General features: G+C 37.3%; 1 protein-coding gene across 2 annotated transcripts in view; it reads left to right on the top strand.

The window, feature by feature from the left end:
• The first annotated feature begins 101 nt into the window (after positions 1–101).
• The window catches only part of LOC101737269 (nuclear pore complex protein Nup214), a 32,974-nt gene continuing 19,253 nt past the window's right edge, over positions 102–13,822 (top strand). Inside the window, exons 1-17 of one of the 2 annotated variants that reach the window (XM_004932411.4) lie at positions 102–382; positions 696–834; positions 1,114–1,274; positions 1,768–1,940; positions 2,794–3,005; positions 3,403–3,523; positions 3,832–3,919; positions 4,508–4,610; positions 5,147–5,300; positions 8,349–8,406; positions 8,787–8,964; positions 9,300–9,367; positions 9,491–9,745; positions 10,070–10,239; positions 11,200–11,361; positions 12,112–12,294; positions 13,458–13,747. In XM_004932411.4, coding sequence (XP_004932468.1) covers positions 344–382; positions 696–834; positions 1,114–1,274; positions 1,768–1,940; positions 2,794–3,005; positions 3,403–3,523; positions 3,832–3,919; positions 4,508–4,610; positions 5,147–5,300; positions 8,349–8,406; positions 8,787–8,964; positions 9,300–9,367; positions 9,491–9,745; positions 10,070–10,239; positions 11,200–11,361; positions 12,112–12,294; positions 13,458–13,747 — 2,554 coding nt within the window. In that variant the 5' untranslated portion in view covers positions 102–343. The remainder of the gene's footprint in view (positions 383–695; positions 835–1,113; positions 1,275–1,767; positions 1,941–2,793; positions 3,006–3,402; positions 3,524–3,831; positions 3,920–4,507; positions 4,611–5,146; positions 5,301–8,348; positions 8,407–8,786; positions 8,965–9,299; positions 9,368–9,490; positions 9,746–10,069; positions 10,240–11,199; positions 11,362–12,111; positions 12,295–13,457; positions 13,748–13,822) is intronic. The other variant, XM_012695799.4, reaches the window with a different exon arrangement.

Raw genomic sequence — 13,822 nt, 5'->3', positions numbered from 1 at the left:
CGAATACCTTTCGTGTAGCACGCCCTCTTTTTTCAAGGGATTTTACGACCTGGTAACTAGGACCTTTAAGTCAAGTCTTTTTAACTCACAGATTAGACCTAGTCAACTGCAAATACTTCAATTTACTACCTATTAGGCTATTACATATTTTGATAGTTCTATGATTCAAAACGATATGAATTGACTGCCAATTGTGCTACAAATTAATACTCTTCGAATTTTGTATCCTTAATCAATAAATTACCGATGTATTGAACGCAGGCTTGTAGCGCGTATTTTGATAAAGATATTGAGGTATTCTTTGTGAGGTAGCTGTAGGTAGAACTTTGAAACCGACTGCAGCATGGAATCAAAGTATGGACCAAATTCTATTGATGAACCGGTAGGTTTTTAATTTTATTTCTAAAGATTTAAATTATAAATATTGTTTTACTTCAGACAGGATAACTAGTGCCTATTAATAAATGAATTGAAAAAAAAACCGAAATCAACGTTACACAACAAAGCTTAGAAGAAAATGTTATAATTAAAACTGGCCCATGAATATTAGGATATAAAAATAAGCTCTCATTTCATTTAAAAGCTTCCTTTAATAGATCATAATTTGAAATGAATGGCTATAAATTTCATAGCATCCAATACAATACAAATTCCAAACAAAAATAATAACAAATCCAAATAATCTCTTTTTTTAGAATTTGTTGTATAAATTGCAACACAAGACAAAAGTATTTAACACAACAGAAAAATTGTCAAATCGGGGTTACAATTTGGTGGCCTGTAGCAGCAAATATGGCATTGTTTTCATTGCTGCTCCTGATGGGACACTTTCAGGTAAATAAAAAAATATATATAAAAAAAATTAATTGAATGACATAAAACTTAAAATACATTATGTTGATCACAATAAATTTGGGTATAAAAAAAATGTTTTCCGAGTGTACATATGGGTTCAATATATAAATTGTGAAACTGAAATTAAGTAAAAGTCACTTAAATACCCTAAAGTTAGTAAAACAACTTTTAACCAAAAAATAGCAACACTTTCAATATTCAAATGAACTAGCTCAAGTAACATCTATTTTGAGTAAAGTCTATTTATAAATGTTTTAGTCTATTCCCTAAAACAACTGATATCTAATGAGACACAACATACAAATGTGAAGCTTCAAGAGTGTGCTACGCATATTGCTGTTAGTTGCGATGATGAACTACTTGCAGTGGCTGGTTCGCAATCTCTTTCCGTGTTTAAAGTCACAGACTTTCAGAATCAGGTAATACACCTAATGTATTTATTAAGATAATTGAATTAATAATTAGGAAATATAATACAGTATTAGTAATCCTCCTTATAAAACAGTACTCTTTTAATGCATTTTCATATTATGCAATATCTATCCCCTCTTTTATGCATTTATACTTCATATTCCAGGATTATGTTAACAAGCTGTCAATTTATTTGTTTCTAATGCTAACATGATGTCTCAAGGACCTAAGAGCAGACCTTAGTTTACTCATGAATAAATGTACAACACAATGAAAGAAAGGCTAACTAAATTGTAGTCAATTGAAATTGTTGCCACCTTCCAATTAGTTCTGACCTACGAATTCTTGTCTTGCTCAGTATTTGTCAGTATTTAGTAATTTAATTCTAAATATGTAGTTATATTTAAAGTAAATATCTATTGATTAAACGAAATACAGTACTCTAGAAGATTTGATCTCTCTTTATATAAATGGCTTCATCCTCTTATATTCATTCCACAGAATGTATCACCATCAATATTTATGAAGACCAATGTGAATCCATCAACATTTGTATCAGCATTACAATGGAACCCTTGCATACCGGACTCTTTAGCATTAGCATTCCAAGATGGTACCTTACTTGCCTGTCAAGTTACCACAAACCAGGTCAAGAAAGTACAAACAAAAGCGAGGTAAGTTTTGAATTGCTTTTATTAATGAACTATTTCACAACTGAAACAAAAATTATGACTATACATTAAAAGAAAATATATAATTGGAACTTATACCTAATGTGTATAGGCTCTGACAACAACTGAACACAAGGTCCAGACAGCGGGCTCTTATCCATCTGTGCAAAAGAAAGGGGAGCTTACAACAATACTAGCAGTTCTCTGCAAATCAACATTTCTCTTGTTCTGTATATTGACTGTATTTTAAAAAAAGTTTTATATCTACCAAACAATGACCTGCCACTCTATAAATTTAAAACAATTTTTAATTTAATATAATTATAATTCTCAAATTTATAAATGTTGATGGTGAGATTTTTATTATGCAATGCTATTCCTCTCTTGAGGATTTTTTTTTATTGCTTAGATGGGTGGACGAGCTCACAGCCGACCTGGTGCTTAGTGGTACTGGAGCCCATAGACATTTACAATGTAAATGTGATATCCACCTTGAGATATAAGTTCTGAAGTCTCAGTATAGCTACAATGGCTGCACCCCCTTCAAACCGAAACGCATTTCTGTTTCTAATAAAATATAAGCTATAAAAAAAAAAACCTGCCTGTGCGGACTCACAGGAGGGCCTACCACCAGTAAGCTTGTATTATTATATATTGATTGAATAGAACACATGCTTGAAATTTATATCTTTTAATACCTTCTTTTAGGATTTGTATAACTACACAGCTGTATCACTCAACACAAGTACACCATGCCTCTCATCCTTTACAACACAGACTCCAGATTTATAGTCGATTGGAGTGTTAATTTTGCAGCTTCCGCTCATGACTGGTTTTCTATCAATTTCTTTCACAGATGTATTTGTTGGAGTCCAAAAGGGAAACAGTTGGTGACAGGCAACAATGACGGGACACTGTGTCAGTACAAACCAGACTTGACTCTTGCAAAAACAATACCAGCTCCGATGTTACCTGAAGGATCGTCAATTGAAGCATTAGCTGTGTATTGGATATCCACTTTTCAATTTGCTGTCGTTTATAAAAGTATTGGCGATGACAGCCGGCCATGTATGTATTTTAAATTAACTTCTCTATAATACTTTTATTAAGGCAAAGATCCATCAGACAGATCCAGCAGAGGTTGACCGGCCAAGTATCTGAAAAACTAGGATAGGTCAATGAATTATCATTTGGGCAATTTTTATTGGTGATTGGTGATAGGATCTACTCAGGAGATTATATAATACGCATAATTACGACCTCAACTTAACCTAACAAGTTCTGAAACCACAATCATTTAATCACAACATTCACACATCATCACAACATTTAAAATTTAAATCTTTTTATCATATGAGCTGCAAAATCCATTTATCCGGAGGCCACGAGTTTGTGTCACGAGTGAACAATAACATAAAGCTTAAAACATAAACATTTAACATATTAAATTTTTTTTTTATTGCAGCGGTTACAATAGTGAATGCTGGAAAGACGGGACAACCTACTTGCCTCAATTATGAAGATGTATGTTTCAGTATGGGCTCTATCAGGCCCTGGTATTATTTTCTACTTGGGATAGCACAATGGTTAGTTACTTTTAATTTTTCAACCCAACAATATCTTCAGAAAACGGATCTTTGTTAGCACTTGTTTCATGTGTTTGCGCATTGTTTATCCAATTGCGTTGAAGTTTGCGCGTTGTAGGCGCTGCAGCCCAAGTTTCGGCCAAAAAAAAATTTTAGGAAATGTTTGTTCCATAAGGCATAGCAGAAGACGAATTTCTTCACTACCATGGCGTTGTATTGAGGTGCTTGCTCAAAGGCAAAAAAATAAATATAATATATAATGGCTGGTCTAACCTAGTGATTAATAACATAATGTGTTTTATTTTTAGGAATATTATTTTAGCTTCATCATCAAACAGTATGGAAATAGCAACGCTGGCATCGACTGACGGTTCCAACTGGATACAGTGGTGTCAAGTAAGTAGAACTGTTGAAGTATTCTGTCGTCGTCGTGGTCTAAAGAATAAGACGTCCGATGCATTCATATCTTGCAATGCAACGGTGTTCGAATCACGCAGGCGGGTACCAAATTTTCTAATGAAATACGTACTTAAGAAACGTTCCCGATTGACTTCCACGGTGAAGGAATAACATCGTGTAATAAAAATGAAACCCGCAAAATTATAATTTGCGTAATTATTCGTGGTAGGGCCTCTTGTGAGTCCGCACGGGTAGGTACCACCACCCTGCCTATTTCTACCGTGAAGCAGTAATGCGTTTCGATTTGAAGGGTGGGGCAGCCGTTGTAACTATACTGAGACCTTAGAACTTATATCTCAAGGTGGGTGGCGCATTACGTTGTAGACGTCTATGGGCTTCAATAACCACTTAACACCAGGTGGGCTGTGATCTCGTCCACTCATCGAAGCAATAAAATAAATAAAAATAAGATCATATAATTATGTTATCTTCTCGATTAAGTTTTTCTTAAATTAAAATTTCAGTACCTTAAAAACACTTTTGACATTCTAACACTTAAATAATTATATTTCGTTTTCTTTGTAGACAGACGAAGGCAGACCAGAGCTACCATTGACAGACAAGAAATTGGAGAATTATCCTGTGGGAATAGCTATTGACACATGTGCCATACAACAACTGCCTTGGGGTATTGTATACCATAATTTGTACTAATTTATTATTGTTGTGTTATTGTTAATAACACACCGGAATGCTTATATTGGAAAATCATAAGCTGTCGTGTGTACTAAAAAATTAAATAAAATAGAATCCATTTTCACACGAAGACAATAAAAATAACGACGCTGTTAGAAGTATGTTTTTTTTTCGATTTATTCTTAGCCTAGGTTATATAAGTTTAAATTCATAAAAAATAAAAAAATAAATTTCTCAAAAAAGATACATATCGTATCAAATTTCATTGTAATACAATAGATCCAATTCTAATAGCTTCTAAGCAAAAGTAAGAAGCTTCTAGACCAATAATAAATAAATATTATGGAATAAATTGCCTATAAAGCTTCTAGATATTAGATGTAATCAAATAATATAGCAATGCTCATAGATTCACAATAGAAAAAAAAACAAATATTTACTACAAAACCATTAACAGGCCCGTAAGAAATGTATACAATAAAATAATCGTGTTCTAAAATTAATAACTTAACTCAATATTGTGTACAGGTGAGAATGAAACGCTTCCATACATGCCGTCCCTGCTGATCGTTTCACAATCTGGTCTTCTAACAATATTCAATATTGTGAACTTGAATCGAGGAGCCCCTCAAGTTTGTGCCCCACCTCAGCAATTCACGTTACCCGCATCATCGTTAACGAGGTAATGATAATAAAATATTATAAATAAGTTATTGTTTTCAAGTGTATTTAATCTATACATATAAATAAAATTAGAGTGTCTGTAGTATTGAAATAACAGCTTTTTACTACATGCATATGAATATATATACACCAAAATAACTTTTGTTACAATTTTTGTCTGCCTGGCTGTCTGTCTGTTTGTTCCGGCTAATCTCTGGAACACCTGCACCGATTTTGATGAGACTTTCACAAGGTTCAATAGGTTTCAATAGGTAGCTGATGATATAAGTAGTAACTTGGCTACTTTTTTTTGAACTAGCTTCGCCCCGCGGCGTCACCCGCTGTACGTAATATATAAGGATGGCCACATATCACAAGATGAAAAGTTGTCTTTTTATTTTTAGCTATTTTATTTCTTACTAGCGACCCGCCCTCGCTTCGCTTCGGAAACATTAAATTTTATTATTGAATAGCGACCCACCCTCGCTTCGCTTCGAAAACATTAAAGTTTATTATTGATAGGCGAAACCCGCCATGTCGCGCGCGGTACGACAATAACTGCGGGTGACGCAGCAGGGCGAGGCTAGTGTTAAATATTTATATATCCAATGTTTAACGCCAAAGCTCTGAAGGCCTTGACGAAATTTCACTTATTGTTGATTGTTTCACGCTAATGTTTTGTTGTTTATATGATGATACAATATAGGGTAAATAGCAATAGCATAGCAATAGTTCATTAAATTATAATTTATAACGGTATTCATTTCAATAGCATTATTTTTTGTTTTATTGCTTATATGGGTGGCCGAGCTCAGAGCCCATCTGGTGTTAAATGGTTACTGGAGCCCATAGACATCTACAATGTAAGTGCGGCCACCTTGAGATATAAGTTCTATCTTCTCAGTATAGTTACAACGCCTGCCCCGTCCTTCAAACCGAAACGAAGTACTGCTTCCTAGCAGAAATAAGCAATAAAATCTCAAGTTATTCGAAGTTTTTTACTGGTGGTAGGACCTCTTGTGAGTCCGCACGGGTAGTTACCACCGTTACCCGCCTATTTCTGCCGTGAAGCAGTAATGCGTTTCGGTTTGAAGGGTGGGACAGCCGTTGTGACTATACTGAGACCTTAGAACTATATCTCAAGGTGTGTGGCGCATTTACGTTGTAGTTGTCAATGGACTCCAGTAACCACTTAACACCAGGTGGGCTGTGAGCTCGTCCACACATCTAAGCAATAAAAAAAAAAACGTTTCAAAAGTTCAAACTTCATATCAACATTTATATATAATTTAAAAATTCAACTATTCATATTTTACAATACAAATAAATATAATGAGGACAAAACAAAAAAGGAAAATTGCCGCTTTAAAAATTTCAGGGTTGTCCTCACAGTAACGTCATCTTGTAGTTCCGTGATTTTACAGACATTTAACATACAAAGTCTATTTTGTAATTTATCGTCTACACTTTGAAAAAGATATATGCTTAACATGTTGTCTGTGTCCTACGTCGCGCACTGAAGTAATTATGTCGATTTCTCTCTTTTCGATCTTCCCGGAATATCTGGAAGACTGGGAAAGATGAATCTGAAAATACTGAGAATGAATCTATTTTTAAGAGATCTAAAGAATAAAACATACATTAAAAACAAATAAAAAAGGTAAGTTACTGGTGGGGCTGGAGTCATGGTCCAGGCGGCTGGCCGATCCTTCGGCTGGTCGTAGGACCGGCGAGGCGATTCGCCCGATTCTTGTGGATTGGGTGAATCGTGACAGAGGACGCCTCTTTCCGGCTCACGCAGGTGCTCACTGGGCATGGTTGCTTCGGTGAGTTCCTGCACCGGATCGGAGCCGAGCCGACGGCAGAGTGTTACCATTGTGGTTGCGACTTGGACACGGCGGAGCACACGCTCGTTGCCTGCCCCGCATGGGAGGGGTGGCGCCGTGTCCTTGTCGCAAAAATAGGAAACGACTTGTCGTTGCCGAGTGTTGTGGCATCGATGCTCGGCAACGACGAGTCGTGGAAGGCGATGCTCGACTTCTGCGAGTGACCATCTCGCAGACCATCTCGCAGAAGGAGGCGGCGGGGCGCGTGAGAGACGCACAAGCCCGCCGCCGTCGAGCGGGGGCCAGGGAGGCGGATCTCGCCCTAGCCCTGGCCCTCTAAGTGTTTCGGGTCCCCCTCATATGTCGGTCTGGGGCCCGGCGAAGGGGGCCTAAGAAGACGACGTGCAAGCTGCTCTGCACGCGTTTTACGCAAGAGCATCCGGGTGATGGAAGGCCGGCTATCCTCGACCCACGCTGGTTCTGACCCAGCGGGGTATTTCGTAGGATAACCTATTCAAACCGGCGCCATCTAGGCGGGCTTCGGACAGCCTGCCGACTGAGAGGGCTGGTGGTCGTGGCGACGACGATCGCTGGCCCGGCGTCCCGAGGGGGAGGGTGATGGGAGAGATGTGCTCCGCACTAAACGCTTCACTCTCCTCCCCTTGCCTTTTCATGAGTTCTGTCTCATGCGAGGGTTGGACGTTGGTTGTTGAGCGACAGGAGGTTTTAGTCGGTTCGACTCCGACATGCCCCACCCTGTCCGGTGATTCTGGTGGGAGGACTTCTTGTGAGTCCGCACGGGTAGGTACCACCACCACCCTCCTATTTCTGCCGTGAAGCAGTAATGCGTTTCGGTTTGAAGGGTAGGGCAGCCGTTGTAACTATACTGAGATCTTAGAACTTGTATCTCAAGGCGGGTGGCGCATTTGCGTTGTAGACGTCTATGGGCTCCAGTAATCACTTAACACCAGGTGGGCTGTGAGCTCGTCCACCCATCTCAGCAATAAATAAAAAAAAAGATTAGGCAATCCAGATGCTTAGTAACAGAAATCAACAATAGACTTCAGTGCGCCGCGTAGGGCACGGGTGACCAACATGGCAGTCGACATATTAATGAAAGATCCATTTGAAGACTTTTTATGGCTCTTCGAAATATGAACAATAATTTGCTCCATAAACATTATCATAAATGATATCGTTTTGCCTTAGCTATATATCTTAAACCATCGTTTTAATTTCAGTGAAATACCGGGCGAAACACCAGAAGAAGCTTCAACCGTATCTATCGTACAGCCCAAGGTAGTAATGATACATTACGTATTTTAATATCGATATTAGTAAAAATATTATCAGTCACACTATTTTATTTCCGAAATTGAACTAATGTAATAATCATACTGTCTTGTCCGTAACAGCTTATTCAAATCCTATTTAATAAACAGGAAATGCAAAAATTTTGAACATAGCTAAATCTATACTAATATATAAATCTACAGTGGTTTTTACGGATGTTCCGTTATAACTACTGAACCATGCATCCGATTGATCCGTGTAGAAAATACATGTACTTAATGGATAGGCTAATATTTATACGAATGTTGGACTCCCTAATAATAATGTTAATTTTAAATGCCCATAACGGCTAGTGCCATATAATGACATTAGAAACTAACTTTCAGCCTCAAGTAATCCAACAAGCTCCGGCCCCTCAGCCCATCCAACAACAACCGAATCCACCAGCATCTGTTCCCGCTGTTAGCAATTTTGCAGCTCAGCCCCAACTCCCGACAAGTGGCTTGAGTGCATCCAATGTAATAAAAGTACCAAAACCGCAATTTACTTCAATGTTTGGATCGGGTGAGTTTTTTTTTTTTTATAGTAGTTACGTCTTATAAATCGATAAAAGCGGCTGGAAATACGAAAAAGTGTCACGTTCCGCCTGAGCCTGAATAAATAATGAATAAAAGTGTAATCGATTTTTTTTTTCAATATAATAAATAAAATGTTCCAGTAAAAGTCAGTAATTTTGATTGATGTTTTCAAATATTGATGTTAAGTTTTTAGCGATTATCAAGTATATAGATATTTTTCATTTAAATACTGAAATATTACTATGCAACCATAGGAAGTTATTGTTTTTTTTTATTTTAGTAAATTTGTTTAAATAAATTCTACATATTTCTTTGCTTTAGCTGCAACGAATCAAAATAGTCAAGCAATGCCAGAAAAAAAATCACCACCGCCCATACAGCAACAACAGGTATGTAACATTTATAAACCCTTAACCCGATGAAAGCTTAATTTACTAATTGCACAAAATTGTACGGTTTACCCTAACCTTTTTTGTTGTACCTCTCTGACGATTTTTTTTTATAATTTCCAGCTTCAGCCTTTATCTCAACCCAAACCACCGGCTGCCGCCAACCAAACAATACACCAACCGCAACCCAAAGCGGCAGTGGCTCCAACTCCTCAATCCCCTCAGATACAGGAGAACGCTGCGCTAAAAGAAGAACAAGAGAGAATCAATAAAATGAAAGCTAACCAAGAATTAAAGAACATGCTCGTTAAAGAAGTTAACGATTTCCAAATGGAACTGTACAAGTTTATGGTTAAAACGAGGGAAACTCAAGTTAAGGTACGCCAATTAAAGATCCTTTTGGCTTTGGAATGAGCTCCCCTCTAGAGAGTTTCTCGGGTTACCTCTACTTTCTGCTGTAGACAGCGGCATGGCTGTGCGCCTAGCGTTGCTGATGACCATGAGCAATGGTAACCATTCACCATCAGGTATACCGGTCTGGTTACAAGGACAATAAAAAAAACTTCTGTTCTTAAGAAACACTACAGACTGTCTACCTACCCAGCAAAAACATTCGCATAGTGGATGGTCCCTGCGTCAAACGACCCAAAACCCTTACATGGTATATCTATATTTTATTGTCATTTTTCATTTCATTTACAGCTTCAACGCGACATCGAATCTATAAGTGCAAATTTCAATTTAACTTCGCTAGACTCTGAGCAGCTCAAGAAAGATTGTTCACTGGAAGACTTAAGGGGCGCGATAATACAACTAAAATTGGAACTTGTCCGCACCTGCGCTCTAGTCGCAGAAGCCCGTACACATGCTAAGTAAGTTAAGATAATTTTTTTTATATTGTAGTCTACTGAACGCGACTGTCGCTTTTAGATATGACGTCTAAGTCTCAATTGTATATAGTGCTAGCTAACCCGGCAGACTTCGTAGTGCCTCAATCGATAAATAAAAGACACATCAAGGGGACACATCAAAGGAAAAACAAAATTGTTTGTTTTTATATAATTCCGAGCTTTTTTATATTTTCTCACCTTTTAAACCTTCCCTGGACTTCCACACGAATAATTTAAGACCAAAATTAGCCAAATCGGGCCAGCCGTTCTCGAGTTTTAGCGAGACTAACGAATAGCAATTCATTTTTATATATAGAGATAACGGCGGTTTTAACCTCAGGCAGATAGAAATAGGATGATTTGTAGTACTCACCCGTGCTGGTTCACAATATACCAGTAAAAATACAACACTGTTATTTCTTCATTGTTGAAGTAATTCGTGAATACGTGATACGTACGTATTTCCTTAAAAAAAATTTATTTCTGTCTGCGGGGCTTGAACCCCGGCATAGTCGCATCGCGTGATTGATACGAATACATTGACGTCTCGTTCTCTAAGGAATTATTTGGTATGATAAAAAAATATCATTAGTATTGACTTAAATTTTCGGAATCAGAAAAACTATAAAATTATCTAGGCTTGGCAGTAAAAGTAGAAAATTTACTGGTGGTAGGACATCTTGTGAGCCCGCTCGGGTAGGTACCACCGCCCTGCCTATTTCTAGCGTGAAGCAGTAGTGCGTTTCGGTTTGAAGGGTGGGGCAGCCGTTGTACTACAAAACTGAAACCTTACAACTCATGTCTCGAGGTGGGTGGCGGCATTTACGTTATTTATGTCTATGGGCTCCGCTTGTTTTTACAATAAATTAAGCTGATATAATTAATAAGCACGTGTCTGTCGTAATAAGCATGTGTCTACGAAATACTATTATTATGTTTTAGCACCAAAGATCTACAACAATGGACGCAAGCGGATCCGCTGACAATAAAAAAAGTTGCATCAGTGAAGAAACTTGCTTATTACGTGCGGAATCAACTGGAACAAGCACAGAAAGCGCTGGATTATAAATGGAACGAAATAGTCGAGAATGATCCAAATGCCAAGTAAGTGTTGTAGGACATTACAAAAAAATATATATATGTATATAAAATTTTAATTTAAAGTTAAATTTTGCATTTATACTGGGTGATGCTTTTATTCGTCTAGTATAATTTTGTTTACCATTGCAACTCGTGATATTAAAGCGTAAATTTCATCATCCGATGTGAGACATCAAATATGTTATATTGTATAAAATCTTTGAGAGCCGAATCCGCGATTGCTTTGTGCCGAAATAAGCAAGTTGATCCCTACACCCATACGGTCACAAAACGCCCTTCTCCAAGTAATTACGTAAATTAAATAATTTTACGTGTTCGATTTTTATAATAATCTAAATTATTATATAATGTTAGATATTATTTGCCATAAACAAAATCAGTACCTGCCGTAGGATTGCGTCTTGCAATGCGTCTTCTTATCGTCTTATCTAGTAGGCTAGAAAGATTTCTTCTAATAAAAAAAACTGGTACTTTGTAAGTCCTCTAGGTGCCGACAATCTGTCTTTTCTGCGAAGACCAATCGTTCTTATTTCGAGGGCGGGAACAGCTGAAATAAAACTAGCTACTTCGTGTGTCAAAAACGGCGATATTTACTTTTCGGTGTTTTCGACTCTGATACCGGCTTTAAGACCAAGTATCCTTACGTCTGGGTCATAACAAATTAGTGTTTAATAATAAAAAGGAAAAAAATGTTAGTCAAGTCACATTATGCAGCCGACATCTTTAATAAATTAACTATTCAATAATATTCAGACAGGGAAAGTACATGATACGTCCAAGACTGGACGACGTGTACCAGCCGCTGGTGAAGCAACAAGAGATCCTGAGCCGACAACAGACCGTTTTAAGGAACCTGCGTAATGCACTCAAGGAATGTGACATATTACCGTTAAGCAAATCTCCGTCGCTGTTGAGAAGCACTCCTTTTAGGAACAAGTGAGTTTATATATAGAATTCATAAAATGCTTCGAAAATTAAATTCGTTTTTTTTTATTGCTTAGATGGGAGGACGAGCTCACAGCCCACCTGGTGTTAAGTGGTTACTGGAGCCCATAGACATCTGCAACGTAAGTGCGCCACCCACTTTGAGATATAAGTTCTAAGGTGTCAGCATAGTTACAACGGCTACCCCACCCTACAAACCGAAACGCATTTCTACTTCACGGCAGAAATAGGCAGGGTGGTGGTATCTACCCGTGCGGTCTCACAAGAGGTCCTACCACCAGTCGATTTGAAGAATTCAATTATATTTTCCAAGAATTCGATATTGTAATCTTCAAAATTCTGGATAGATCTATGTTTTGGTGCGGGCTGTATGGGCCGGTTGCTGATATAAAGAAAACTTGTGCTTTGTGCTGCAATACGGTTTATTTGAATGTCCATACACTTGATATTATTAATATGAAAAACACGTCCGCTCGCGGTGAAAAGTAAAAAAGGAAGAGACTGTTTTTTTTTTTTTTTTTAAGAGATTTTATGACCTGGTAACTAAGACCTTTAAGTCATGTCTTATTTTACTTTATATTCTTAATTTTATGAAAAATGATAATATGGAGTGAAATGAAATGAAGATGATTAATTTGAGACATTAATCAACTGGGATGAAATTTAATGAAATGAGATGATATGGGATGAAATATAATCGCAGTAAAATGGTGGTCATTTACTGAGATTTTTTCAGTGGACTTTTTGGAGGAACCCGAGAAGTTACGTCCAGCAGCTTTGTTTCATTTTCCCACATTTGTGCACTTTCACAGATATTAAACAGTTAATAAACCACCGTTATTACACATTTAAACCTGAAGAAACACTAAATAGACAAAATAAAACAAATCACACAACTTCACTGCTCGCGTTCCCGCCAAAAAGTCAGGAAGAGACTGACATCAACAATGTTGCCAGTCATATAATTTTATTTTCCATGCTAAAATGTTGGAGTTGCCAACACTCTATAATACATTAGAAACAGTAGTTGAAATCACCGACATTTGGGCTCGATAGATTTTTTTTTCTTTGTCCATTTCTGGTTCCATGTCGCATAAACTTGCCTATGTGTATGTATTAAAATATAATAAAGATACTTTTATCGATATTCACAGAGATCCTCTCTCGAAGTTAACGAAGAACATATTGAATATGAGCATAGAACCGGAAACGAAGACAAAGAAGCCCCTGCTCACGCCGCAAAAGTACGACGCTTTAAGAGATATGCTATCGAACCATAAAATAGTTAAAATAAAGCCAGTAGACATTGAAATGGGACATCACTTGGCGACGATGCGGTCTAAGTACGAAAAATCTATGCAGGAAAAAGCTCAACAAGCAACAAGCGCGGAAAAATACGTAAACAAAGAAGTGCAAGTTAAAATTGAACCTGTTGAAGAAAGCGGTGAGCTAATACTAAATTAAATATTAAATTTGATTTGATCAAATCAAATCAAAAAATTGTTATTCAACATAAAAG

The sequence above is a fragment of the Bombyx mori genome, chromosome 17 (genome assembly GCF_030269925.1).
Source record: "Bombyx mori chromosome 17, ASM3026992v2".
Lineage (NCBI taxonomy): Eukaryota > Metazoa > Arthropoda > Insecta > Lepidoptera > Bombycidae > Bombyx > Bombyx mori.
The sequence above is the reverse complement of the archived record's forward strand: the minus strand, read 5'-3'. Positions and strand labels throughout refer to the sequence as shown.